The sequence below is a fragment of the Podarcis gaigeae genome (genome assembly GCF_964106915.1).
Source record: "Podarcis gaigeae genome assembly, chromosome: 5".
NCBI classification, from domain to species: Eukaryota; Metazoa; Chordata; class Lepidosauria; order Squamata; family Lacertidae; genus Podarcis; species Podarcis gaigeae.
The window spans coordinates 23,654,680-23,680,599 of record NC_139681.1 but is presented as its reverse complement, the minus strand read 5'-3'; the positions used below and the strand labels follow the sequence as shown (position 1 = coordinate 23,680,599).

The 25,920-nt window shown below is 43.4% G+C and overlaps 2 protein-coding genes and 1 long non-coding RNA gene across 6 annotated transcripts in view; 2 read left to right on the top strand and 1 right to left on the bottom strand.

The window, feature by feature from the left end:
- Nucleotides 1–25,920, top strand: part of LOC310845479 — a 485,939-nt gene that overhangs the window by 198,411 nt on the left and 261,608 nt on the right. The gene's annotated exons all lie outside the window — the stretch shown is intronic.
- Nucleotides 504–25,920, top strand: LOC310845397 (uncharacterized protein). 2 transcript variants are annotated; one of them, XM_083740546.1, is made up of 4 exons: nt 504–692; nt 19,377–19,434; nt 22,486–22,626; nt 25,553–25,920. In XM_083740546.1, exons 1-4 carry the CDS (start codon nt 519–521, stop codon nt 25,573–25,575), a joined length of 396 nt encoding a protein of 131 aa, XP_083596672.1. In that variant the 5' UTR covers nt 504–518; the 3' UTR covers nt 25,576–25,920. The 2 variants fall into 2 exon arrangements, 1 of the variants encoding a protein (XP_083596672.1); XR_014564661.1 differs by having other exon boundaries at nt 584–699.
- Nucleotides 19,658–25,920, bottom strand: part of NRG3 (neuregulin 3) — a 579,635-nt gene continuing 573,372 nt past the window's right edge. For all 3 annotated transcript variants that reach the window (XM_083740396.1, XM_083740397.1, XM_083740398.1), the window contains 2 exons: nt 25,506–25,676; nt 19,658–22,262 (listed from right to left, as the gene is read on the bottom strand). In XM_083740396.1, the coding sequence (XP_083596522.1) occupies nt 21,758–22,262; nt 25,506–25,676 (676 nt within the window). In that variant the 3' untranslated portion in view covers nt 19,658–21,757. The remainder of the gene's footprint in view (nt 22,263–25,505; nt 25,677–25,920) is intronic.

Genomic DNA, 25,920 nt, shown 5'->3' with positions numbered 1-25,920 from the left:
AGAGTGCACGGAAATGCGGTTTACCTTCCCACCACAGCAGTACCTATTTATCTACTTGTGCTGGCATGCTTTCAAACTGCTATATTGGCAGGAGCTGGGACAGAGCCACAGGAGCTCACCCCATTGCGGGGATTCGAACTGCTGACCTTCTGATCAGCAAGCCCAAGAGCCTCAGTGGTTTAGACCACAGTGCCACCCGCGTCCCTGAAGCTGGCAGTAACAGTGGGCAGAGGCAGTCATTGTCTGGCATCCCATAGCAGTTGCATGTGAGTTCTGATCACCTTTCCCCATCAAACTGAGCCCAAACTATTCTATGATTCCCTAACATTTTTGGCCGGTTTTGGAGAGGCAGCCTACAACAACTGAAGGGGAGCTTCAGCATGAGATCACAATAGCCAGTCCTTGGAGCTGGCAGCATCAGCATGATGTCACCATGTCCACTCTCTTCCCTTCAGTCAAGCAGTGTCAGAATGAGATCACAATGGCTAGTCCCTCCCCTTAAAGCAGTAATCATAATTATGAAGTCACAATGCCCAGTCTGCCTCCTTCAAGCAGGCTGCATCACCAGGAGGCCACAGTGTTCAGTCAAGCAGTATCAGCATAAAGTTGTTATGGGAGTCCCTCTCTTTCAAGTAGGAAGAGATATATTGTCTTCTGAAGCCATCAATCTCCTTGAAGCTGGCAGTAAAAAGGTAAAAGGTAAAGGACTCCTAAATGGTTAAGTCCAGTGAAATGTGACTATGGGGTGGAGCCCTCATCTCGCTTTCAGGCCGAGGGAGCCGGCGTTTGTCCACAGATAGCTTTCTGGGTCATGTGGTCAACATGACTAAACTCCTTCTGGTGCAATGGAACACTGTGACAGAAACCAGAGCGCACAGAAACACTGTTTACCTTCCTGCCACAGCTGTATCTATTTATCTCCTTGCACTGGTGTGCTTTTGAACTGCTATATTGGCAGGAGCTGGGATGGAGAAATGGGAGCTCACTCGGTTGCAGTGATTCGAACTGCTGACCTTCTGATTGGCAAGCCCAAGAGGCTCAGTGATTTAGACCACAGCACCACCCCCGTTCCTGGTTAACTCATGGCTAAATTTTAATTCCAGTGAATGTACCCTGAATATGATTTAGTTGACTATAACCTTTTGGCTCCATTCATGATTGGTTCTAGATCCTGCCGCCATCATTCTGCATCCCCAGAGAAATTGCTCCAAGGGAATGCAGAGCTTGATAGAAATGAATAACGTATTGAATAGAATGTCACAATACCAATAACCAAACAGATCTGATTCTGCGATGGCATTATTGAGCGCACGAGGACAACTGGAAAGAAGGGCAATTTAAAGGAGACTGTGAATATTTCCATGGGGAATGTTGAAACATTGTTGGAAAGGGGTTTGTTTTGGCATTCCTGATAATGTCTACCCACACAACCTCAGAATGTAAGAAGGGCCTGCTGGATCAGACCCATCTAATTCAGCATCCTGCTCTCAGGTTGACCAGCCAATTGCCTATGGGAAGCAAGCAAGCTGGACCTGGGTGCAGCAGCGCTCTCCCTGGGCATTCAGAAGCATGGTGTGGAGGCAATAGGCAGCTGAATAAGCCCACTAAAAATGAGTGGGTTTTGGCACAGCTGCGGCATTATGATGGCACTGTAGGAACGGCAATTTCCCCCCTCTTCAAGGTGTGATGTAACTGGGTTTGTGAAATGCTACACTGATTCGATTGGAAACTCGGGGGGGGGGATTTCTTTACCCGTCTTCTCAGGCCAATAGCTGGCATTGCAATATTTCTTGTACCCGCTAATGAGAACATTTATTCTTAGATACAGACGAGTAGCTCAGTAAGTGTAGGTGGTGACCTGTGCGTGTATCTTGCCTGGTGGGGGAGACTTGATACCTCTGCCGACATATTATTGAATTTTTAACTCCCACACTGAGTCTCCACTAATTTCATTTAGTGCGCAAAATTCAGCACAATGTTCAAAATGAAAGATTTCTTTTATGAACTCTCCATAATGGGTGCCAAAGGCACTTTCTCCCTACCACCCCTCTGTTGGTCTCCCCCTCTTTGCCCTGACAGAGTGAGAACGAGTGAGCTCGTGAGTTATATTCTGGTCTGTTAAATGTGCACTTATCTTCCCAACTCCATTTCCTGGCAACAATATTGCCGCCTCTTAAATATTATGTTGCAACTGAGAAAAATATTATACAGGCCCAAGATGCATGTTTCAGCAATGCACCTACCAAAATAGTGGGAATGTTTATGGAAAATATGACCAGAAATCTGGGCAGGAGTTGAGTGGACAAATGAGTGCCAGTTCCAAAATTCCCTTGTTCCCATGTATCATTGTTCGACTTCCCTTTCTTTTATCCCTTGACTGTCTTGCCTCTACTTATTGCCTCTCCCACCTCACTTCCCTTGCCCTTTTGTTACCTTTTCTCCTTCCTTCTGAAGGCACTCAAGCTGGTTTGGGTCCAGCCCTACGTTGACATCAATAGGAGACTTTGGAGTCCTTAACCATCTTCTTTCCCTTTCACTCCAAGGCAGTCATTTGGCCAACTTATTCAGTGGGTATCTGGTTGTTCCAGTATTACCACTGGGATGAATTCTACCCTAAAAATAGCCAAACAAGCAGTAGATGTTGCCACCTTCTGGACAGAAGAGTGGTGAGCAGAGGTCCAACTGGGGAAACAACTGAATACCTGCCAGATCCTTGTTTTTCTCTTTGCAGTTAGCATAAACTTTCTCAGTACCTCATCCAGAAGGACACTTGAGAAAATCTGAAGAGTTCCATTGGATCAGGTGAAAAACCCATCAAGTCCAGCATTCTTTTCTTCTAGGAGCCAACCAGATGACTTTTATATCACCTTTCCTGCTGTGTTCCCTTGGAAGTACATAAAGGTCCCATCCACTTTTGTTGAATCTCCCTCCGCAAACAGAGGTGGAGGGCCCAAAAGTCATTTGACTTCCAGGAAGATGGCAGTACTTATAATAACGTATGTGAGAGCCTCATGGCTTTTCCATTTCCCCCTCCTGGCCATGCACTCAGAAACCTAGCTTAGCTGACGCGTGTTTTAAAAATGGGACTAGATTGCCCTGAGACTGACACTTCATGAGGAAGCAATGCTAGTTTCAAGGACAATGAAGGGGTCGGCTGGGGTGGAGAGGAGAGATGGGTGTTCTTTGTTGCGTGAAGTCTCAGCCATCTCGCACCCTCTGTGAATGATAGGTTTCTTCGGGGGGGGGGGTGAGGCATGCACACAATTTATAGCAAAGCCAGGACTGGAAAAATTATGACAAATATAGACCTTTTTTTTTTTTTTGGTACCACTCAGATTATTATCATGCCCACAAGTATGGTTCTGCTGCAAACAAGCAGTGTAGATGTTGTTGGAATGGAGCAGAGAAATGGCATCCCATAATACCTTGTTTCCTGTGCCTTGTCTGGCCCATTTTCACCTGACCTGGAAGGACTGGAACAGGCTGACTGCAGGCAGAAAGGTGCCCCCCCCCACCAAAGAGGATAGGACAGAACTGTTAATGCAATGATTTCTTATGTGATTGATTTTCTTTGTCACTATATTGTGATAAATTAGTTCATAGAAGCTTGTTTCATATCCCAATTATTATGTATTTTTGTCATGCCACAAATTGTTTATTCTATAAATGCAGATAGTGGGTTAATGGTTATGCCATTGAGTTTTGTACTAAGGTAATATTTTTGTCAGATTTGCCATAAGCCGCCATGAGTGTTAGGTGGAAAGGTGGTGTAAAACAAAAAATCATATTGTCATTGTACATTATACATTTGGGTGCCTGCAGCAAAACAGGCATTTGGCATGCACACATGCGCGCACATACACACACACACACTGTAAAAATAGAAATAATCAATTGTTGATATTTCAATTTTAAATATATCAACACCAGCAACATCAGTGCAGTTTTGAAAACGGTGGTTAAAATCAACACAGTTTTGGGGAAAAAATAAAAATCAGTCCAGCATCTTGATTCAAAAGGGCACCCAGCTGTATCCAAACATAGACAAAAACCTGCTCCATCATCTCAGGAACCATCATGCAACATTTGGTTAGAATATCTTAAGAGATACCCAAATGCATAGGGAGTAAACAAATAACTTTCCAAAAGATGTAAGTTCTGTATTTATATATTTCATATTTTATATATATCTATATCTATCTATCTATGTATCCATCTATCTATCTATCTATCTATCTATCTATCTATCTATCTAGTACACACTCACAAACACGCAATATGGATATATAGATCAAGATACCCTATATAGATGCAGTCTCTCTCTGTGTGTATGCAGCTTCACTCTTATTCTTGCAAGGACTGACCCTGGCATGCCCTGCTGCCCTAGTAAGCCACTTTCTCCCGCCCTCTCTGACACTTTTCTAATGAACAACTTGTATGGTGCAGGAAGAAGCACCTCCAGATAATCAACAGGCAATGTAATGATGGCTTCAATCACTCTGATGATGTTGATGATGACAGTGATTAAATTGGCTACTTAAAGCAGCGTCCTGATTAAAATTATATTAAGAGTTGCCGCTATACTGTGTTGATGATTTCTCACGTCTTTCCATTCTGTGATAGATCTTTAGAAATATTCCAAAAATAAAGGAAAGGACTAATTTTTACTGCACTTCCTCCCATGCTGCTCTCCTGGAGCATAGCATGAGGTAGATTTTTTTGTCAGCTCAGGGAAAGTGATGACAATCAGGAAGGCAAGCATTTAACGTGTATTTCCAAAGAGAGAGAGAAAGAGATCTGAAGACAATGCTAGTCGCACGGACACAGCACTCTCTAATTACAAAATGATCACAATGAAACTGCAGTATTTCAAATTTAGCTCTTGAGCCAGCACACATTAAAATAAATAAAAGCTCTCTTAATTATTGTGACATCATCACGTCCAAAATTGGCATTTAATGGTGAATTCTGGAAGAGAGAGAGAGACAATACATTTCTGAGGCACTACTAAATGTCTATTGTATAAGAGGCAACTTCTTTTTAAAAAATCAGGATATTCATAGACTTAAAGCAGACAATGGCTAACTTTTGCCCCCTTCAGATGTTGCAGAACTACAACTTTCACTATCCCTATCTGCCCTGTTGGATGGAAGCTGTTGTGAGTTGAAGTCCAACAACATCTGGAAGGGGTTAGCCACCCCTGGTTTAAAGCTTTCAGCAAATCTTCTAAGTTCATAGCTACCTTTGTCATCAACCCATTGATGTATTTGTTTTGTTGTTGTTGTTTAGTCGTTTAGTCGTGTCCGACACTTCGTGACCCCATGGACCAGAGAACGCCAGGCACCTCTGTCCTCCACTGCTTCCCGCAGTTTGGTCAAACTCATGCTGGTAACCTCGAAAACACTATCCAACCATCTCGTCCTCTGTCGTCCCCTTCTCCTTGTGCCCTCCATCTTTCCCAACATCAGGGTCTTTTCCAGGGAGTCTTCTCTTCTCATGAGGTGGCCAAAGTATTGGAGCCTCAGCTTCACGATCTGTCCTTCCAGTGAGCACTCAGGGCTGATTTCCTTCAGAATGGAGAGGTTTGATCTTCTTGCAGTCCATGGGACTCTCAAGAGTCTCCTCCAGCATCATAATTCAAAAGCATCAATTCTTCGGCGATCAGCCTTCTTTATGGTCCAGCTCTCACTTCCATACATCACTACTGGGAAAGCCATAGCTTTAACTATACGAACCTTTGTTGGCAAGGTGATGTCTCTACTTCTCAAGATGCTGTCTAGGCCTGTCATTGCCCTTCTCCCAAGAAGCAGACGTCTTTTAATTTCGTGGCTGCTGTCACCATCTGCAGTGATCATGGAGCCCAAGAAAGTAAAATCTCTCACTGCCTCCATTTCTTCCCCTTCTATTTGCCAGGAGGTGATGGGACCAGTGGCCATGATCTTCGTTTTTTTGATGTTGATGTATTTAGTCTTTGCTTATTCACACATGCCTCAAGTAGGCTGGCAACATGCACATAGGATGTGGTTTTTTTAAAGACTGTAAAAAGGATGTGGACCTTGTATATTGAAACAAAATTATCTTAAAACCTCCATGTTTTGATGTAAACATAAAGGCTCTCTTTGTCTTTCATTTGCATTCATTCTGAGTCATTTACAGCCTTGAATTGATTTGCCGCATAAAAGTATAAAAAGGGTTGGCGACTCTGTGTTTGTGTTTGAGAAATAGAGGGCGAATTTATTTAAATGTTTTGATATTGTATAGCTATTTATCATTTCTTAGGAGGTTTCCTATTTAAAGTGTAATCTGTATATGCAATATGGCTTCTATCCAAGGTGAATTTTTCCAATAATTTTCTTAGGATAAAAGTAATGTATAAAAATGGCTCTTTGCATCGAGGTCTCTTCTCTCCCTGCATAAAATTATGTGGGAGGAGCACCTTGCTGCAAACAATTATATTCCTGTAAATATAACCTATATTTAATTGGACTACGTGTATCCCTCCTGCTGCCCATGGGACAGTCTAGTGTAAAAAAAAAGTGCAACATTATCTTAGAATTTCCTGAATCATTTAGTTTGGAAAGTGTAAGCAACAGAAATGGAAACGGAGCTCAAGATCAATTATTTCTAGGAATATTGAATATTTACCTTGGGCTTTTTTGACAAATACTTCTGAAGAATTAATAGCTCAAAATTGAATAAGGTTAACTGAGAAGATGAGCACTTTATATTAGAGAAACTATATTTATTCAGTTTTGCAAATGTTATTTCATAAGCCTGGGCTTCAGCCTATGTCAAACTAATCTGGGCTGAAACCTGTACTCAGCAAAGTGGGATTTATTTATTTTTGCCACTTCCTCATTGGCTAGAACAGGGTGGCCAATGTGGATATTGTTGGACCACAACTTCCATCATCCCTGACCTTTGGCCAGATGGACTGGGGCTGTTGGGAGTTGTATGCTACAGCATGTGGAGTAGAGCAGACTGGTGACTCCTGGGCTAGAAAGTGATGTTGCCTGGCAAGGCCAAATCATGCCACATTACTAGCCGCGGGAATCAGTTTCTCCAGAGACGAAGAATGGGAGTACACATGACTTGAACAACAATATGACACACACAAAAATAACCCTAGCAGGAAAAGCTTTACTTATTTTGCGTCTCCCTCTTTGTTGCTTCATGGGTGAGATTCAGAAGTGAGAGGCTTGCCCTTCACTTTATATGGATATCCTTTTTATTGATTTCAAGAAAACAAAATATCACATCAGTATCACTTTTTAGAACAGCAGCAGCAGCAGGAAAAGCTGCTTCAACTCCACAGAAGCTCAACAGTGGAGGCAGTAGTTGGCCTCCTTTGGGGGGCAAAGTGGGATTAAAAAATTGAATCCATAATAATAGTAATAAGGCCTTTTTAAGGGACTAAAGGAAAGAATCCAGTGAGGAAACAGAAACCTATAAAAACCCCAAGCAGCCCTAGGGTCAGTATAAATAAAATGGATAGCATGCCTTAGGCCTCATCCACTTGAGACATTTAAAGCAGTATCATACCACTTTAAATAGTCATGGCTTCCTACCGAGAGCCACAGGGCTATAGCTTGTTAAGGTTGCTGATAATTGTTAGAAGAGCCCTATATCCCCTACAGAGCTACAATTCTCAGAGTAGTTAAACAATCGATCCTTCTTTAAAGCGGCATGATACTGCTTTAAATGTATAGTGCAAATAAATGGGGTCTTATATGTAAAGGAAGCGCCTCCCATCCTAGCTAACTCTTTAGGGGCAGCTGGGGAAAACAAGGCATGTTTTGCTTTGGCTGTTCCTGTCAAAAGATGCCCTTCAAATGTTTTTTTGGGTTTTTTTTGTAGGGGAAATAGAGCGGGGGAGTGTTGTATCTGCCTTGTAAAAGCAGAGTGGATTGCCGCACTCAAGGACAAAGATCCAACTAGCACAGTTCTAGAGGAGCTGAATTGTTCGCTCAAAGTACCTTCTGAGAAAGAAAGGAAGAAAATGAGAGGCTGCCTTCAGACAACACTTTATTCAATTTCCCTGATGTTTCCTTACCTGATAACTTTCTTGTTATGTCTGATCTTGCACATAAGGTAAAAGCATCATCTGGAAATGTATTAGTATCTAGCGGAAGCTCAGTTCTCAATTCCACGTTAATTCCTTCCAGAGGGAGGGAAAATCTGTCTGCAATGCCATTAACCTGGAAATTTACAGGACATAATTTGGGTCATACTATTCTTTCCCACTGTTTTTGTGGGTGCAAAGGATTTCACCTTATATCAGTTTGGTGATCTGACTTAACTTTCTGTCTTGTTTCTGCATCTTCTGCCTAACGTAAGGCATGAATTCCAGACTTGCTCTGGTCTAAATAGCAGTTCGAGGGGCGGCCATTTTGATCTGGCCATAGAATGGGGCTGTCAGTTTTCATCTGTGAGCTGGGCGCATTGCAAGGTCCAAATTGCTTGCAACGCCTGAGCAAAGTTTCAGCTCCCACAGCCAAGCGGACAAGAAAAAAAACGCTTGGAATTAGTGTCGCGGGGTGTTTCCGGAGCTATATAACATGCACTGTAGTCTTGCATGAGAGGGCACTGATAATTAATGTGTTTTTAACAGTGGCAAATAGGATTCTGCAAGCTAGCTAAATTTTAACCAAGTGTCAGGCCTGATTCTTAATAGGAATTTTATGAACCGCCTGCACTACATCTTATTGCGCCCAATTTAAACAGCCCCCTCAGAAGTCAGTGCAGTGGTTTGCCACGCCAGAGGGCAACTCGTTTCACGGATGGCTCAACTTAGGGAGATGCCTGTCTGAGCCATCAATCACCCACAAGAATAAGTATCCCTTTTCTAAGCAGGAAAGTGGCAAACAAGATGCCTGCCTCTTGCCTCTGGGTGGAGATGAAATGAACGTTTAAGTCCTTTCTTCAGTGTGGGAACACAGGCCTAGTTTGGGGAAACGGAATGAATTTACAGTAGCGCAAAGATGTCATTTTGTCCATTGTGATCTACTCTAGGGATGGGCAAGTCTGCCAGTTTTGCTTTCTCTCAGTTTCTCATTTTCCCAATCTTGGGGTCAGCTTGCATCGTTTCCACGTTAGCTGGTGTCAGCATTTTATTATACATTTCCCCAATTTTTACATATTTTGTATTCAGTTCTGCTAAATAGGCATCTGTGTTGCACTCAATTTCCCTTAATAATACACATTTTTTCAAGTTATTTTCACTAATACAGCTCTTTTGTGCCCTTTCTCCTAATATACACATTTCTGACACTTTCAAAATGAAGGATAGCTGTGTTTTGGTTCACGTATTTTTTCCCACAAAGTGCAAATTAGGGCTAAACTGACTTCATCCGCATCCCTTCACTAGCCTTCACTAGCCAATTAAAAGTGGCATATTTTTCAGGTGGGCGGGGGGGATATAGTATGGAACAGATCAGGAACATACCATATGGAAATATTAAAACAAATATACAGTGGTACTTCGCAAGATGAATGCCTCGTAAGACGAAAAACTCGCAAGACGAAAGAGTTTTTCGTTTTTTGAGTTGCTTCGCAAGACAAATTTCCCTATGGGCTTGCTTCGCAAGACGAAAACGTCTTGCAAGTTTGTTTCCTTAAAACCGTTAATACCCAGGGAATCCGTGCTTCGCAAGATGAAAAATTCGCATGACGAAAAAATTCGCAGAACAAATTAATTTTGTCTTGCAAGGTACCACTGTACAAATCTTAATAATAATAATAATAATAATAATAATAATAATAATAATAATAATTTTTTATTTATACCCCACCCTCCCCAGCCAAGGCTGGGCTCAGAGCGGCTTACAAGCAATAATAAAAACAAGATGAATGGTTACAACTTAAAAACAAAAATAAAATACATTAAAATAATGGAACATTAAAATATTAAAATGTAGCCTCTAAATTAGCCTCTGAATCTAAATTCAAAATGCCCTTCATGGGCCTCTTTTGGTTGTTTGGATTTTGGCAGTACAATAGGAATTGCTTTTCAATATATGCATTCTTCAGCAAATTGAGAAGTACAGAAAAGAGTCCTTTCTATTTTTATATACTTACACTGTGTGTTCCAATATATAATACACAGAATTAGTTTTTCCTCCAAGTCAGTTAATCTGTCATTTTCAGCATCCAAGACTTTGGTTACATTCTGCACATTGAGCAGACAGTAGCTGCATCCCTGGAGCATGTTTTGACAACCATGATTTCTGTTAGCCATTCCTTGATTGCCAAAGGCTGGGTCTCCCCTGCCCCCGGTATCAAATCTATGCCTTCATAGCAGAATATTGAAAGGAAGCCTAAACGTATGTGATATAATCTCTTTAAGGACATTCAATACTACTATCAATGGCTTAGAATTCCTAACAATCTCAGTCAATTGAGAAATACCGTATTTTTCGTCCCATAGGATGCTCCGTCCCATAGGACGCACTTAGTTTTTTTGGGGGGAAATAAAGGAAAAAAATTTTCCCTTTATTTTCCCCCCAAAACCAGGTCGGGGAACAGCAGGATGGTGGCGCTGCACCTCCCCGCTGTCCCCTGAGCTTGTGGGGCTGGCCGATGTCTGCCCGAAGCACGGGGTGCTCTGCTTCAGTGCGCCCCGCGTTCCGTGCAGCAGGCTGCTATCCGCAGGGCTCCCCAGGCTGCGGATGTCTGTCTGGCGCGCGGGGCGCTCTGCTTTAGGGCGCCCCCGCGCCGGGCGGCAGGCTGCTATCCGCAGCCTAGGGAGCCCTGCGGGAACTCCCACGGGCTCCCCAGGCTTGCTGATAGCTTCCTGAAGCCTGGAGTCACCCCATAGGATGCACACAGATTTCCCCTTCATTTTTGGAGGGGGAAAAGTGTGTCCTATAGGGTGAAAAATACGGTAACTCCTAAAATCAAGGCTAATACCCTAGAATGGGACCAAGGGTTTCTTAAACTGAAGAATGTGTTTGTAGGAAAAGAATCTTGGGATTAGCAACTAGTAAGCAGAACTACCTCCCTGAAAGGGCTACTTCTTTCCCCTCACCTGGTCCTTAAATCCTTTTGCTGCTGCTTCTGGGGCCTGCAACCAGAAGTGTGATATCAATTCAGTGCTCAAATTGTTGGGGAGAGGGATGAGTAGGGGCCTTTAATGCAAACCAGAAGCCTTGCCCCCTGAAGCCCCTCCAGTCTGAGCAAAATCATTCCCCCGCTTTAGCCTTCTAAAAAAATAGTAGCACCGCATCACCTGCTAGGGACCAGAAGGCACTGCATTCAAAAACTTAGGACACATAGTCCTAATATAGTTCAATGTTTTGCAGAATTTAATTGCAAGCTGATTTGGAAGCCAACCTTGGCTAAAAAGCTGGTAAGATAAAACAAGGAAGCAAACAGTTAATGCTAACAGCAGACACTTAGTAAAAAAACATTCCCATGCTATACCTTCGGCCACTGCTTCTGAAAAGCCCCATGTCTGTGTGTTCCTCCATAAATTCCCATCCCCAATACATAGAAAATTAATGTACCAGGAAGATGGCGATAAAACAAGAATGGAGAACCTGCAGCCCTCCAGCTCTTGTTAGGCTACGACTCTCATCATACTCAACCAGCATGGTCAAGATGCAATAACATATGAAGTGAAACAGGTTCCTAGGCATTTTGCTGCCTGAGGCAAAAAACCAAGATGGCTCCCCACCTCCACTATATGAGCAGAAGCGGACTCTTAGGCATCTTCAGTCCTGGCAACAGGCACCTGAGGGCAGCAGGCTAGCTTATGGGGATGTATAACAGGCACACATAGCTCTGACTTCTAACAGAGGAAATCTCCGTAAGAACTGTGCCTAATGGTAGGACTAGCTCTGCATTCTATAGAACAGTTCTCCCTAAAAACTAGTTTTCATTGTCTGTAGTAGTTGTTGAGCTTGTGGGAGCACTCAGTCACAAAAATCTGTAGACAGAAGAGTCTAGGAACAGTTTTCCTACTTGGTTTTGACATGCAATAACCGGAATCTGGCCTTCCTCATAACAGGTGGGGCAACCCAGGTTCACCCTGTGAGTTCTCTGCCATTTCGCTCTTGACATGTGGCCCCTATATAAAACGCTGTGAATTCATAGGAAGAAGGATAATATTTACTATTTCCCATAAACGTAACTGTACAGAAATCCACTTTATCTGACATAAACCACCATCTGGGCACCACTAACTGCACCAAATATATCAGTGGGGGTGTGTGAGAGAGAAATCGGCTCCAGGATGAAGGCAGGAACCATCCTACAAACAGGCAGCCTGGAGCTAAATTAGCCTATCAAGCAATTTCCCTGCTGGTTGCAAAACCACTGCAGTCATAAAAAGCACTTGAGGTGGTGGCGGCAGCAGTAGCAGCAGCAGCGGTAAAGGTCAGAAACATGGCATTAATCAAAAATGTGGGATGCAATGTTAATGACAAACTCATATACCGTGCAGAGTCCATATTTACAGACACAGGAATGCCACCAGTTTGAATTTGTGTAGGTACCTGATGTGTTCTATTTGTGTACTTACAGGGGACAAGGTATGGACACAATATGTGGGGCAGACAGAAAGGCAGCAGAGAGAGGGGTTGAATGGAAATGAAGATGACTGGCCAACCAATAGGGTGGCTAGGTGAGAGGCCTGGTCTCCGGCAACCTTGGTTTTTGTGTAGAAGACGGATTTTCACCTTATTATGCAGGGATAGCTAGATAGCTGGCTTTTGCTCAGCCTGCTCCAGTACAAAGGATGAAAACTTTCCAAATTTCCTTGTACTTATTCCAAATGTGCAAACCCCTCTGACGTTAATTGAAGACAGTACATTCGTACTTTGGAAGTCGAACAGAATCCGTTCTGGAAGTCCATTCGACTTCCAAAATGTTCTTTCTGAACTAAAACTAAACTAAAGCACGGCTTCTGATTGGCTGCAGGAAGTTCCTGCAGCCAATTGGAAGCCACGGAAGCCCTGTTGAATGTTTGGGTCCCAAAGAATGTTTGCAAACTGGAACACTCACTTCCTGGTTTGCAGCGTTCAGGAGCCAAAAGTCCGAGTACCAAAGCGTTTGGGATCAAAGGTACGACTGTATATGTTTTGGCAGTTTTCATGCATATTCCATTTTAAGCTCCAAACATTTGTTTGCATTGCACTTTTTGAAAAGTATTAAATATAAGAGGAAAACAACTGACAACAATATTGATTTCCATGTCTCCTTGTTGCATGGAATTGGATTACATTTTCTAGTTTGAGTTCTGACACCAGATATAGAATCCCATTTCATTCAGGTCCACTTCAAACCTGTCGCTGACAGTCCATTGCTTTTAGAATTTTCACCCAAACTCCATGCTACAACACATTATTATTATTTTTAAGCTGACGTACGGGATGCTGTGGTGGAGGAAGAGGAGTGCGGGGGGAACGCGCCGCCCCTGGCAGCGCGATCCCAGTGGGGTGCCATCACAGCTGCCCCCACCGCCCATGCTGGGTGCCATGCCCCCACAGGTGGCATGCTACGCCCCTAGGATGGGCACCACGCCCCTGGGATGCATGCCAGCCACACCCCCGCCTGCTCTCTGCCCTCTGGTGCTGGAGCATGAAGCTCCGCCACTGCCCGTACGATAACAAACTCCTAATTGGGTGTGAGAGCCTGGATCCATTTCCTGCCGAAACTTCCAATTGCTCTTTTGTCCCCAAGAGTGCAGTATTGTGCACTGCAGACATCGGGGGAAATAAACAATTCAGATCAGATATTTTCTCTGGAGTGGGGCTTCATGTACCTGCTTTCTCCTCCCCCCCAATCAAAATAAAGGTGGCCAGTTCAAACACACTCTTGCCAAATGTGTTTAATTTATACTTTGGCCCTGTGGCATCATTTGAGTGCATAAGCCGACGCACATTTTTATCAGTGAAAGTTCTCCCTTCCCACCAAATAGCTAAGGAGAATAGCTAAGCAATGAAGAACTTTTGAGTGAAGGCCCACAGGCAGGGCATAAATATGATAAATTTGGGGGCTGTATGTTGCATCTCTCTGTATTTTATTTTTATGAGAATGTTTTCTCAATATCCTCTCACCATTCCAAAGAATGCACCTATGTTTATAGGCTCCTTACCTGGAAAATGTGCTTGTCTGTGTCGTCAGACAATCAGCAGCTTGAACCATTGCCATTGGTGCTTTATTGAAATGTAGGGGTGATAAATGACACATACACAAATGAGCACCTGCCCCAATCCATCCCACCCCACAAAGACTGTGGGCCTGAATTTTTTTTAATAATACAGGGGGGAAACACAGAAACATTTTCAACTTCTTTAAAAAATATATATGAAAGAAGGAAAAAGAAGGAAATATGCAGCCCAATCTGACACATGCTTTCTTAGGAGTAAGTCCCACTGAGTTCAATGGGAATTACTTCCAAAGAAGTGGTACATAGCATTGAATCCTACTTGCAAACTATTTAAAAATTATATTTTTATGCATCTTTGTTAGAGGCATGTACAGGAAATTCTGCTTTGCTCCTGTTGTGTTTCTCTTTTAGACTTGATAGGAATATTTTGTGATGGCGCTGTTCCTCTAAATGCAACCCTGTGGCTCTCAGAGTGCAAGCAGCCCTTGTTCACAGTTTTTAATTATTCACAAAGAACAAAATTATTTGCAAAGAAGCAGATAAACTGAGCAATCCTATAGGTATCTGCTCAGATGTAAAGCCTGCAAATTCAGCAGGGCTTATCGCAAGACAAGTGGGTATAGGACTGCAGCCTTTTGTTTGTGCATTTCTGAAAAGATGCTCAGGTTTTCAGCACTGGTTCAAGGAACCAATCCTACTTTTGTCATATTTACAGTTTAGATGTTGAATATGTGATAGAGCATGCGAGACTCTTACTTATGAGCTGGTTCGAATCTAATTTACTGCAACATTCAGGGTTAAGCCCACTGTTTCAAGTTTTTGTTTCCAGCAGTATTGGGAACATTTGTATGTTTAAATGTGTGCATGTTGAATATTTTATCTGAACTAATTTTCAAATAGAGACCACTTAACCACTTAACCCTAGGAAGAGGGTGGCTATGGTAGGACATCCAGTGTTTTGTCAGTGATGACTGCATGACTCTTGTTGACCCCAACAGGTTTTTCACATACAAAATAAAGGGTAGCCCACACTGCTGTGAATCAGAAGGAAATGATTCATTTCCTCAGAAAGCAACCTTCAGCAATAGGTCACAATATCACAATAGATCAGATCCAGCAATAGATCAATGATCCTTGGTTCAGTAGGAGCGAGACACTTTCTGTAGGCTGAATATCTGTTTAGCGCTATAAAACCCATTTGCACAAAGCTGAAAACCCCATTTGGATAATCTTTTATTGGACTTATGATCATTGAAAGAGACAAATGCTGCATCTGATTTAATCACCAAACAATTAGTCCTCTGCTAAGAGATCTGAATTTCTTTTCTTTTTAACTAAAAGAAAATAAACAAACAATGAGAGTTGCATATCACCACTGCAAATAGTTTTGTTTGTTAGTTCCCTGAACCAAAGAAAATGAGTTTAAGATGGCAGGCTGTAGTTTTTGAAACTTCAGTTACTTTTGGCTTTGAGCTCTCTGGCTTTGTTGAATTGTTATGAGTCCTCCCTACTCATTGACCCAATTAGGATGATCATATCTTGGCTTGATAAGCCCAGAGACCAATGAGCTTTTTGTCTGAGCACTCAGCCCCTGTTCTCCTTCTTTTGCAGTCCTCTGTAATCAAACTTCCAAGTCTCCAATGAAACATAGTTTCCAGTTCCCTCCAAATTGGGAGACTATAGTTTGCCAATTTCAGAACAAGCCAGAATCTTAAACCAGCTTCAAATTGTGATTTATGATCCTGACGTGTTCTGAAGTTGCAAGCACAGCTACCCGGTCCAAATAAAGTGGGTTGCAATAAATAGGAAGCTGGACATTTAAACCTGCTCCTGCTCTAAACATTCTTCCTTGCTTTTCTTTAGAGCACCCTCTCTCCCTCCCTTTATTATTGTTGCCTCTTGAAGGGGCTGAGTTGGATTGGAGGGGGTGAGATTCCTTGATTGGCCTTTAAGTTAAAGTTAAAGGACGTCGACAGTTAAGTCCAGTCACAGACGACTCTGGGGTTGTGACGCTCATCTCACTTTACAGGCTGAGGAAGCCGGTGTTTGTCCGCAGACAATTTTTCCGGGTCATGTGGCCAGCATGACTAAGCTGCTTCTGGCAAAACCAGAGCAGCGCACGGAAAAGCGGTTTACCTTATCGCCAGAGTGGTACCTATTTATCTACTTGCACTTTTTGGTGTGCTTTCGAACTGCTAGGTTGGCAGGAGCAGGGACCAAGCAACGGGAGCTCACCCCGTCACGGTGATTAGAACTGCCAACCTTCTGATCGGCAAGCCCAAGAGGCTCAGTGGTTTAGACCACAGCGCCACCCATGTCCCTTTGGTCCTCTGGGTTCCTCTATTCGTTGTCTGGCTTCTGGCAGTGGCATGGTATGGCAGCCTGTTTTGGGCACTGAGTACAGGCAGGTAGGGAAGTGGTGGAAAATAGGGTAAACTGAGGCATTGTTGGGTTATGGGCACTTTTCAAAGCTCTGTCAGGGTGCCTTGTAGGCTTGGCATGTGCATGTTCGGTGAACACTTGACAGTGGGACCTAGTGTTACTTGCACATATTTCTTTGAATTTGGATAGTTGGTTTATTGTTGCTTTGCAGTTCCTCCTACTTGTCTCATGTGTCTTCTTTTGGGTTTGGGGGCAAATGGGTGGTTGTGTGCAAGAGTTTTTGGACAGATTTAATGTTTGTTTCCAAATTGAATACCATTTTCTGATTCATATTCCTGTCGTCTATTTTATGGAATCATAGAATTGTAGAGTTGGAAGGTCCCCAGGGGTCATCTAGTCCAACCCCCTGGAATGCAGGAATCTTTTGCCCAATGTGGGGCTTGAACCCATGACACGGAGCTTAAGGGTCTCATGCTCTGCTGACTGACCTATCCCTGGCCAAACTTACATGTTATTTATTCCCTTTGAGATGTGCATGCTCACATATCATTTCTGGAAAACCTGTGGTCCTCCAGATGTTGTTGAACTACAACTCTCCTAATCTTTGACCACTGTTTATACTGGCTAGGGCTTAGGAGACTTGGAGTCTAACAACCTCTGCTCTCCACCTATGCTACAAATCCTTCAGTGGGGTCACGTTCTCCATAGCAGTCCCATTTCAGAGAGGCAACACCAGTGTGCTCATAGCTGCAGCACAGCAGTTTCCTTAGGTCTCACCTTCCACCGATGTGCTACTACACAATGCATGCATGGGTGTGTTTTCCCTGTTGTGGTGGGAGTTGTACCCATTGGCCGCAACTCAAGATATCAGTGCATCATTATAGTTATTTAATGAATTTTCCTACCACCAGCTTCCTCTCCCAATTTCCTTTATGGACTAGGTAGCTCAACAGCTGGGAAATGCCCAGAAGACTAGAATTTGCCGTCAAGGGGCAATTCCTCTTTCAGAATCTCTTTCAGAACCAAACTGCTTTTGTATCTTGGGGATTTACTTAACAGTTTCCAGATGGTGGAGCAACTGCTATTGGGGCACTTTACAAAACAATCATGTTGTGCATTTTGAGCATGTGTGTGTGTGCGTGTGTGTGCGTGTGTGTGTGTGAAAATGGTACACAGTGGCGTTATTCATTGAATGGATTGTTTATGTAAATGAAATGCATACACAAAAGATCACCATGTAGTAGATTTTTTAAAAAGGAATTGGATGTATTCTGTGTAAGCTTTCCCACCTATTTCAAAATGGTACTCTTCATATTTTTCAGATTAGATTGCTTGAAATGCTATGCATATCAGGAACAACCATTTGTGCACACCTAACATACGCAAGCACATTTGAGTACAAATCATAGGCGCCAACTGCCTGTGGCCCTCGGTGCCTGAACACCCACAAAATTCCCCATGAAGTGGCCAGGCACCCACAAATTTTGGTGCCAGGGTCATGCATGCTCTATGACACCCATGGCCCCAGGCACCCACGGTCACAGGGCTAAACTGGCACTCGTGGTATGAATGACTGTTCAGCGTCACAAGGCATAGAGAATGTCTATATTATATTTTATGATCATCTTAAGATATGATATTTTTCCTCATGAAACCATTAAAAATCTCCAAATACTGTCGGTACAGGTGATAGGCACTGAATTTCTGCCTTGATCAATGGCACACCTAGCTTGGACCAAAGCCCAGGAGTTCTGAAATATTGGCTAATGAAATTACTGGCTGTCACTTTATAGATGGATGCCTTCCCGTGCCTTTGAAATGACCTGTTTCACATGATGGTTAAAGCAGAGCAGAATTTTTCCTAGTACCTCTTGAATTTGTGTACATGTGTATGTGTGTGTGTACATACAGCAACCTGCTATACTATTTTGTGCAGTCTGGGTAGGAATTAAAATGCTAGACTGAAGTGAGTGGGGGGTGGGGGGTGGGGGAAGCATTCATAGTACAAACTGTTAATTCAGATTAAGAATTACCCGTGCCAGCATATCTTGACACACCTCCCCTGCATCGAATTTGTGAGATGAAGTTGTATTCTTAACAAATAAGTACACTAGTCTTTCAGATGGTTAATATTAATGTCTCTCTATTCAAACATGCTGAAAACTGAATAGAACAGTTAACATATAACAGTCACACATCCTTTGCTGGATACAGAGAGCATTGCTAACACAAATGGAAGATTTCCCACCGTTTCAGATCTTCATCTCTCATGTCAATTAAAAAAAGAAATCAAGAAACCACATCAACTGACCATCAATACATTGCTGCTCTGCTCTTCCTCCTTTTGAGGATGGCAAAATGATAGAATGCTTTAAGAAAGGCATTGCCAAAATCAGATTTGTTGTTTTTTTCTCTAGCAGAAATCATGCAGTGTGTTTCCAGTAGATTTTTAAGACTGGTTAGAAGGGGAGATTCTTTGTTTGCTCCCCACTCCAGCAAAACAGCCAACTCTGTGTTCATTGTCTTTTCCTATGATTCTGGGTAGCACCCCAACCCCAACCCCTTTTATCCAATCTGATGAGAACTTCTGACATTGGTGGAAAAGTATAATTTGTGGTACCATTCTGGATCAGATCAGTCAGAGTTTGCAGTGAAATACCGCTTTAGTGAAAACACACAGCAAAGATTAGAGCCATAGAAAGTTATGTAAACAAGACAATTCCATCAACATTGGGGAAAAACAAAAAAAGGATTTGTGTGTCTACGGATTTTGAATGGTGTCGGGGATTTGTGAATGGCAAGTAAAACAAGTGGCATTTTTAAAGCATCTTTATCCAGTTCATTTGACGGGGAGTAAAATATTGCTTTCTTCTCATTATCACAGGAACATATCTACTGTGCTATTTTGGAAACCTGGCTCTTGAGAAAACTTGGGAATCAAGGTAATGCAGTTTTTTATAACAATATTCTGGCTGTGGATTAGAGTATTAATGTATTCCATCTATATAGTGTGCATATATTTTAGAAAATATGATGTCTATCATTAAAGAGGGAAGGCTGTTTGGTCTTTTTTTTTTTCCTTTTCTTTACTATAGAGAGTAATTTGTACAAACAGTTTAAGCAGATGATACTCTTGTTTAAAAAATAAAAAAGTACTAATACATAGGTTGTTACTGAACACAAGTTCTTTATTCTGATGCCATATTGTGGTTTGTGGTTAAATAAAAACAATACAAAAGAAATTTCAAGTTCTTAGGAAAACCCCAACTGGCAGGTTTATCTTATTTTTAAGGACCTGATTTTGTGCTCACCCAGATCTCCATTAATATCAATGAATAGTTTTCTAAAACCACTTTGGCTCAGTGGATTGCACGATGTGTAAAAGAAGCGTCTGAGGACAGATTGCTGCTAATGTGTCCATTCAAATTCAGGGGTCTCCCTACACTTAGGATTGTGTGATCCAGGTTTTAAGGTTGAAAACCTAAGGACAGCTCTGGCCTTTACAATTTGCAGGGAAAACAAGACTTATACTTCCCATTTCCATGTAACCCCTGAAGGAAAACTGGCACACGTCCCATACAATGAGATGTGCAGCTTTTGCTAAGGATGATACGGAAAAGCAGGAAGTGCCAGAGAGCTGAATTTTCTGTTTTTATCATCCAATGCTGCTCTATACATGGACAATGGGAAATTAACATACACAAACTGAGCACTTCCTCTCCGAGGGGCCCAAAGGAACTTTGGATCATGTCCAGTGAAGATGCTTCACTTGGTTATGGATCAGGTTGAAAGTGAATGGGAATATTAGACATGGAAGTAAATTAAAGTGACAATCGCGCTTATATATGCCGAATACAGAAACGCACAAGATCCTCCAGGCCCCTGGACAAGGAGTTAATAAAATTAAAACACACACGTATGCACATACTTGAGCAGTCCCTCTGGAGTTCACAAATGACTTCCAAGAATAACATTCTGACAATACTCGAAATTCCATGGCAAACGTAATGTGGTTTAAGGTGTGGGCTTTTGTTGTGTTGTTTGAAAATAAAATGAAATAGGTAATATACACACAGGCTGCGTATCTGCCACAAGTAACCTTCCTCTCAAGTAGATTTTTTTTCTGGTATGAAATTAAGAGGGGGAGGAAATTGTTTCCAAATAAAAGTCGTTGATAGCGAGTGCTGACGTGAGAAGAAAACATCCTTAGATTTACCTACTAGAGTAGTGTTCATTTGGATCAAACCTCCTGGTATTAAAAAATAAAAAATAAAATACCATAAAGCATCCACACTTGCTGAAGTGCTAGAATTTAAGTCTTGACATCACACATTCTAGTTTTTGCAGGAGAGTTACATATTTGCATTAGGGATATGCTTAAACTCTCCTGAGAAATGTTTCTAGACTTACCAAAACCATTTTGGATTCCTGCAAAGCATCACTGGAGGAGGATTTAAATTTCCAAATCCCCTTCTCCCTTACAACAACCTCCTGCATTCCTGGGAAACTGCTATGACTTCATTCCGAATTCCTTGTTTGTTTTGCTTGTGGAACGAATGGCCAAGCTAACGTTGGATTTCATTTCCAGTGATATTTTGGTACGGCTCATTCGGATTTGTTTTACAAATCCGGATCAGTGACAAAACTCTTGTGTTAAACAGTGGTCTGAATTGTGGAGGCTGTGGGAGCCAGACTACTCAAAAGGGATTGTGGTTAGCAGGCATGGGGGAGCACTGGGCACAATGCCAGTGTCATCCAAGCGAGCCCCATTGAAACAGCGAAATAAGAACAGTAACTGTGCTCTTGCTCCCATTCATTTCAGTGGAAGATGTGCTGGTAAAATGCCCAGCAACAGTTCTCATGTAGCACTCTTCTGAAATTCATACATCTAAGGTGTTGTGCCAGACTAAACCTTCAAACAGGACATCTGTAAAATTGTGAAACTGTGTTTTGTAAGCCCAGAGGAAACAACAGAATAAGGGGTGGGGGGAAAACTGGAAGAAAGGAAGAAAAATAAATAAATCAAAATCTCTGATTAAGTGTTTTCCCTCCTGGTACCTCTCTTTCCCTTAAAAAAATATTTTGTTAAAAAACACTGTTATGAGGGCGATAGACTATTTGGTTTCTTCTAAGTAGATGCTCTTAAATTAATGCATATAAATAATTTGTATTTAATTTCCTCTCTTTCCTGTTTAGCAAAGCTTCAAATGCACAGATCCGTACATCCCTCCCACCCCCCACCCCTACCCCCACCCCCGCTCAAAGTCACTTGACTGATGCTGAGTCTCTTTTCATTTCGCTTTTTAAGACAAACTGTGCCTCTTGTTCCGATTTCACCACAGGACTCATGGGCAGAAATGCTGTGTTTTCACTTGTACTGTTCTTGGTGTTGGCATTTGACAGCGCAAAGTCCTCCGACCTCCTTGTGTCAGTCAGGATTCGGATCTGCTCCTGGACAGTTTCTAACAATATTTTGACTTCTTGTTGTTCTGCAATAAGACAACTGCTGGCTGGGGCACTCACATTAACAAGTTCAGTGGAATATGAGTTTTTGCACCATTTGATGCCTGTTATGTCTGAAACGTTTTGTGTCTGCATGCAGGCTTCGTCTAAGCCCACCGAAGGAATGATGGGGACAGAACTGGCCCGTGGAGATGGATAGCCAACCATATCCTTTGGAGCCACGCTAGTAAAATAAGAGCTTGTCTCTCTTGAAGGCAGTTGCATATTTATTGAAGTATTCTGTGGTGTTTTTAAACCAGTAGATAACCTAGAGGAGAGGAAAGGTATGAGACGTGTTAGCTTTTCCGAAAGGCACACTGATACAGCAGGATAGATAAATTCATTTCACAAAAATGTATTGGGAGATGCATGAGAAATTGCACAAGTCCCTGAGCAATTGCACTAGACTTACTGAAATTCCTTCACCTTTTCTTAGCTGCTTTGCCTCCAAATTTGCTTCAGATTTAATTCTGTGAAAAATTAATTTTCAGGGACCAGGGTGCCTGAAGGGAAACTTCCTTCCTGTTCCATATACTCAAGTCGTATGAAATCTGGCAAGTGGTCAAATGAGGATCAGAGATTTTCGATTAGGACAACCTCCCCATGGAACTCTCTGCCAGGGAAGATCTTTGGTAAGTTTTAGAAGCTGGTGAAAGTTGGTCATTCTGTGGGCCAATGCAATGAAACTGCTCCTATCATGACAATGTAAACTTGCCCAAAAGTCATGTTTAAATGGAGATTCCTGCATAGTCAGGTTTTTTTCTACCCCAACACAGGACCGTTATGTTAAATATATTGGATTAATTCATTTTATCTTTTGGTGTTTCAGTACTTTATTCCTGGCCTCTATGTACATACAGTCCACTCGTGCTTTCCCATTTCTGTTGGCGAAAAAATTAATACCCAGCTATTTGAATTAGTTTGTCTGATCAACCGAGTGGCATTTAGCATCCAGTTGTAACATGGTTTATGACAAAAAAATAATAGCTTTGTTTGAGCATAATTAATAGCTAAATGTTTTGCCAACCCCTTTCCCCTCTGCAGTCTTCATAGCTCTAGTGGATTTTGTGCCAGTGGGATCATATTGTTTGGAGCTGGACTTTGGAGTGGGGGGACCAGATGTGAACTGATTTGTATCAATCAACTCAGGGGATGGTTTATCTCTGTAGGTCACAGCGTGAGCAGGGCTTTTTTTTCAGCAGAAACTCACTGGAACTGCGTGCAGCCCCTCTAAGCTGGGCCCCGGAAGTGGGAGGAGATGCCTCATGAGGAGTAGGGCTGGGCGATATCTGTTTTCCAACATCGTAATATACCGGTGGTGCTGTGGCTTAAACCACAGAGCCTAGGGCTTGCCGATCAGAAGGTTGGTGGTTTGAATCCCTGCGACGGGGTGAGCTCCTGTTGCTCGGTCCCTGCCGGTTGGCAGGAAGGTAAACGGCGTTTCCGTGCGCTGCTCTGGTTCACCAGAAGTGGTTTAGTCATGCTGGCCACATGACACAGAAGCTGTACGCCGGCTCCCTCGGCCAATAAAGCGAGATGAGCGCCGCAACCCCAGAGTTGGCCACGACTGGACCTAATGGTCAGGGGTCCCTTTACCTTTACAAAACACTGCAATATGGCAGTATATCACAATGTTGGAAAGGAGCTCATGTCAAAGCAATGGCGGTTGAGGCAGGCGTCCTAACACTCAGTTTGTATGCCTGCCTCATCCGCTGCCATGGCATAGGCGGGGGGGGGGGGAGCAGGCTTCCTCTCCATCACAGGGAGGGAGAGACAACCTGTTCGCAACTCCCCTCACCCATCCCAAGGCAGCGGTGGGAGTGAGGCAGCATCTGCCGCTGCCTTGAGATGGGAAGGCGCAGATGGGGTGGCAGCTGTGCTGCTTTGAGCCTTCTTGCCCCCCGGCTGATCAAGCCCCATGTCCCCTCCAGCACGTATGAGCCAGAGGAACATGTGGCTTGCTCAAGTGGAGGGAAGAACAAGCTGCTTTGCAGCTCACTGATGCAGCTTTTTTCTCCATCTGCAACAGGAGGGCAGAGTTTGGTGGCGTTTTCACTCAATGGTATGTCACTGGTGAAACCACCACCACTCCTAATCTGCCTCCAGTGCCCAGTGTGCTGAGGGAGAAACAAGCTAGAGGCAGTTTTACCAGTGCTATACCGCAAGGAGTGAAACCAGCACCACACTCTGCCCTCATACAATGCAGAGGGAGAGACAAGCTGCCTGGCTGAGGTGCCAGTATATAGCTTGTTCCTCCCTCCACGTCTTTAAACTGCTTGGCTGAGGAACGTGCTGCTAACCTTGCCTCAGCCAAGCAGTTTTACTGAGCCCTGAACTGCCAGCGGTGGGGCCTCTGTTAAAGTTCTCCCCCTCCCCAGCTATGATTGTGTTCCTGATTGCTCACGAGTAGGAGCGGGGGCACAGCACGGGCACTGGGCAGATGCAGCCTTGCTTGGTTACTGCCTGGCTGCCTGCATCCAGGGGGGCTGCATCTTTCTCCCAGAAAGACACAGCCTGGTCTTCCCAGTAGATGGCATCCAGGCTGCTCACTGCAGCCCCAGCCCAGTGAGCTGTGTCTCACACAGAGGCTGACAGGCTCCCTGCGCTTGGGTACTGTCACCTGGTCCATCTTCAGGGAGTGGGGAGGATGAGGTAGCTTGTCCCCCCTCCAAGCAGCAGGCTGGGGCTAGCTGCATTAGCCCCGGCCCACTGGGGTGAAACTGCCTCAGCTTCTGCGATGAGAGCGGAGACAGTTTCACCCCATGCCAATGCAGCATCTTTCAACATGGTGGTTGATTGCCAAACCGCAATGTTGAAAACACAGCATCGCCCAGCTCTAGTGGCTTTGTTAAACTGCTCCGCTGAGGTGGACAGCCGCATGCCCCTCAGTGGAGCAGTTTAAGGAAGTCCCCTGCCTGGGCCGCCTCTTTCTCCTGTGTGAAGGTGCCTGAGGCAGCCCCCCAAATGGAGCCTGAGGGAGGCTGCCTCTGGCTCATGAGGAGATTCCACCCCCAGCCCAAATACATCCTCTTTGGGCTCTGGGGTGGGTCTTCTGTGGGAGGTGCATTCTGGCATGTCTAGCACTGGGCATGAGTATAAATGACTGACATAAATATGCCATGAGCACTTTGCTTGCCCTTGTGCAGGCCTGATACAGGCCTCACCTCAAGAAATACTTCACACCCTGAAAAGGTCAACATACAAAGCACGTTGCTAGCAAAGCATTGTTCAAATTCCTGAAGGGAGGCCTCCATGCTAATGGTGGTATAGGAGGCAGACAAATAGATGGCCAGGGTCAGTTAATCACTCACTATCACAGGTCTGGCAGGAGGGGGTGCCATTTTGTGGTTTTCCTCAGGTGCCAGCATTGCTGAAAGCTACCCAATAAGCTTTGGTGTTCACTGAAGTTTTTTAGACACATTTTTTTCATCTTTGTCTACATTTTCATGTTTTGCTTTAGTTTGAAGCTGATGAAAACATTGGCCCTGCTCCTGTTGTTTTTCTTGCCTACCTTTGACAAGGTATTGTCTCCTGATCTGTGATCCTTGACTCTTCTAGTTGTTGGTATGCTGGTCCTGTGATCCCATTGAACCTGCCCCGAGGTAAGGGAGGAGTCCTCCGAAAGGCATTCCTGTGGAGCATCCCGGTTCGTTGACCTGGGCTGCAGCATGAAGAGAGACTTCTGGAAACAAGGACACAATAGAAACCATCAGTGCTTTCACCATGTAAACCCATAGAAGATGAAATGCAATATTACTAATTCATGGAGTGCAGCATTTTAATCCTGTTTTTTTTTTAAAATAAATGCCTGTTCAAAATTCTACAGAATTAGTGAGTCACAATTCTAGCTTTACATTCTACCCTTAGTTTTCTGCTCATACACCTGGAGAAATAGAATAAAGAGATTGATGTTACAAATGTTGAAA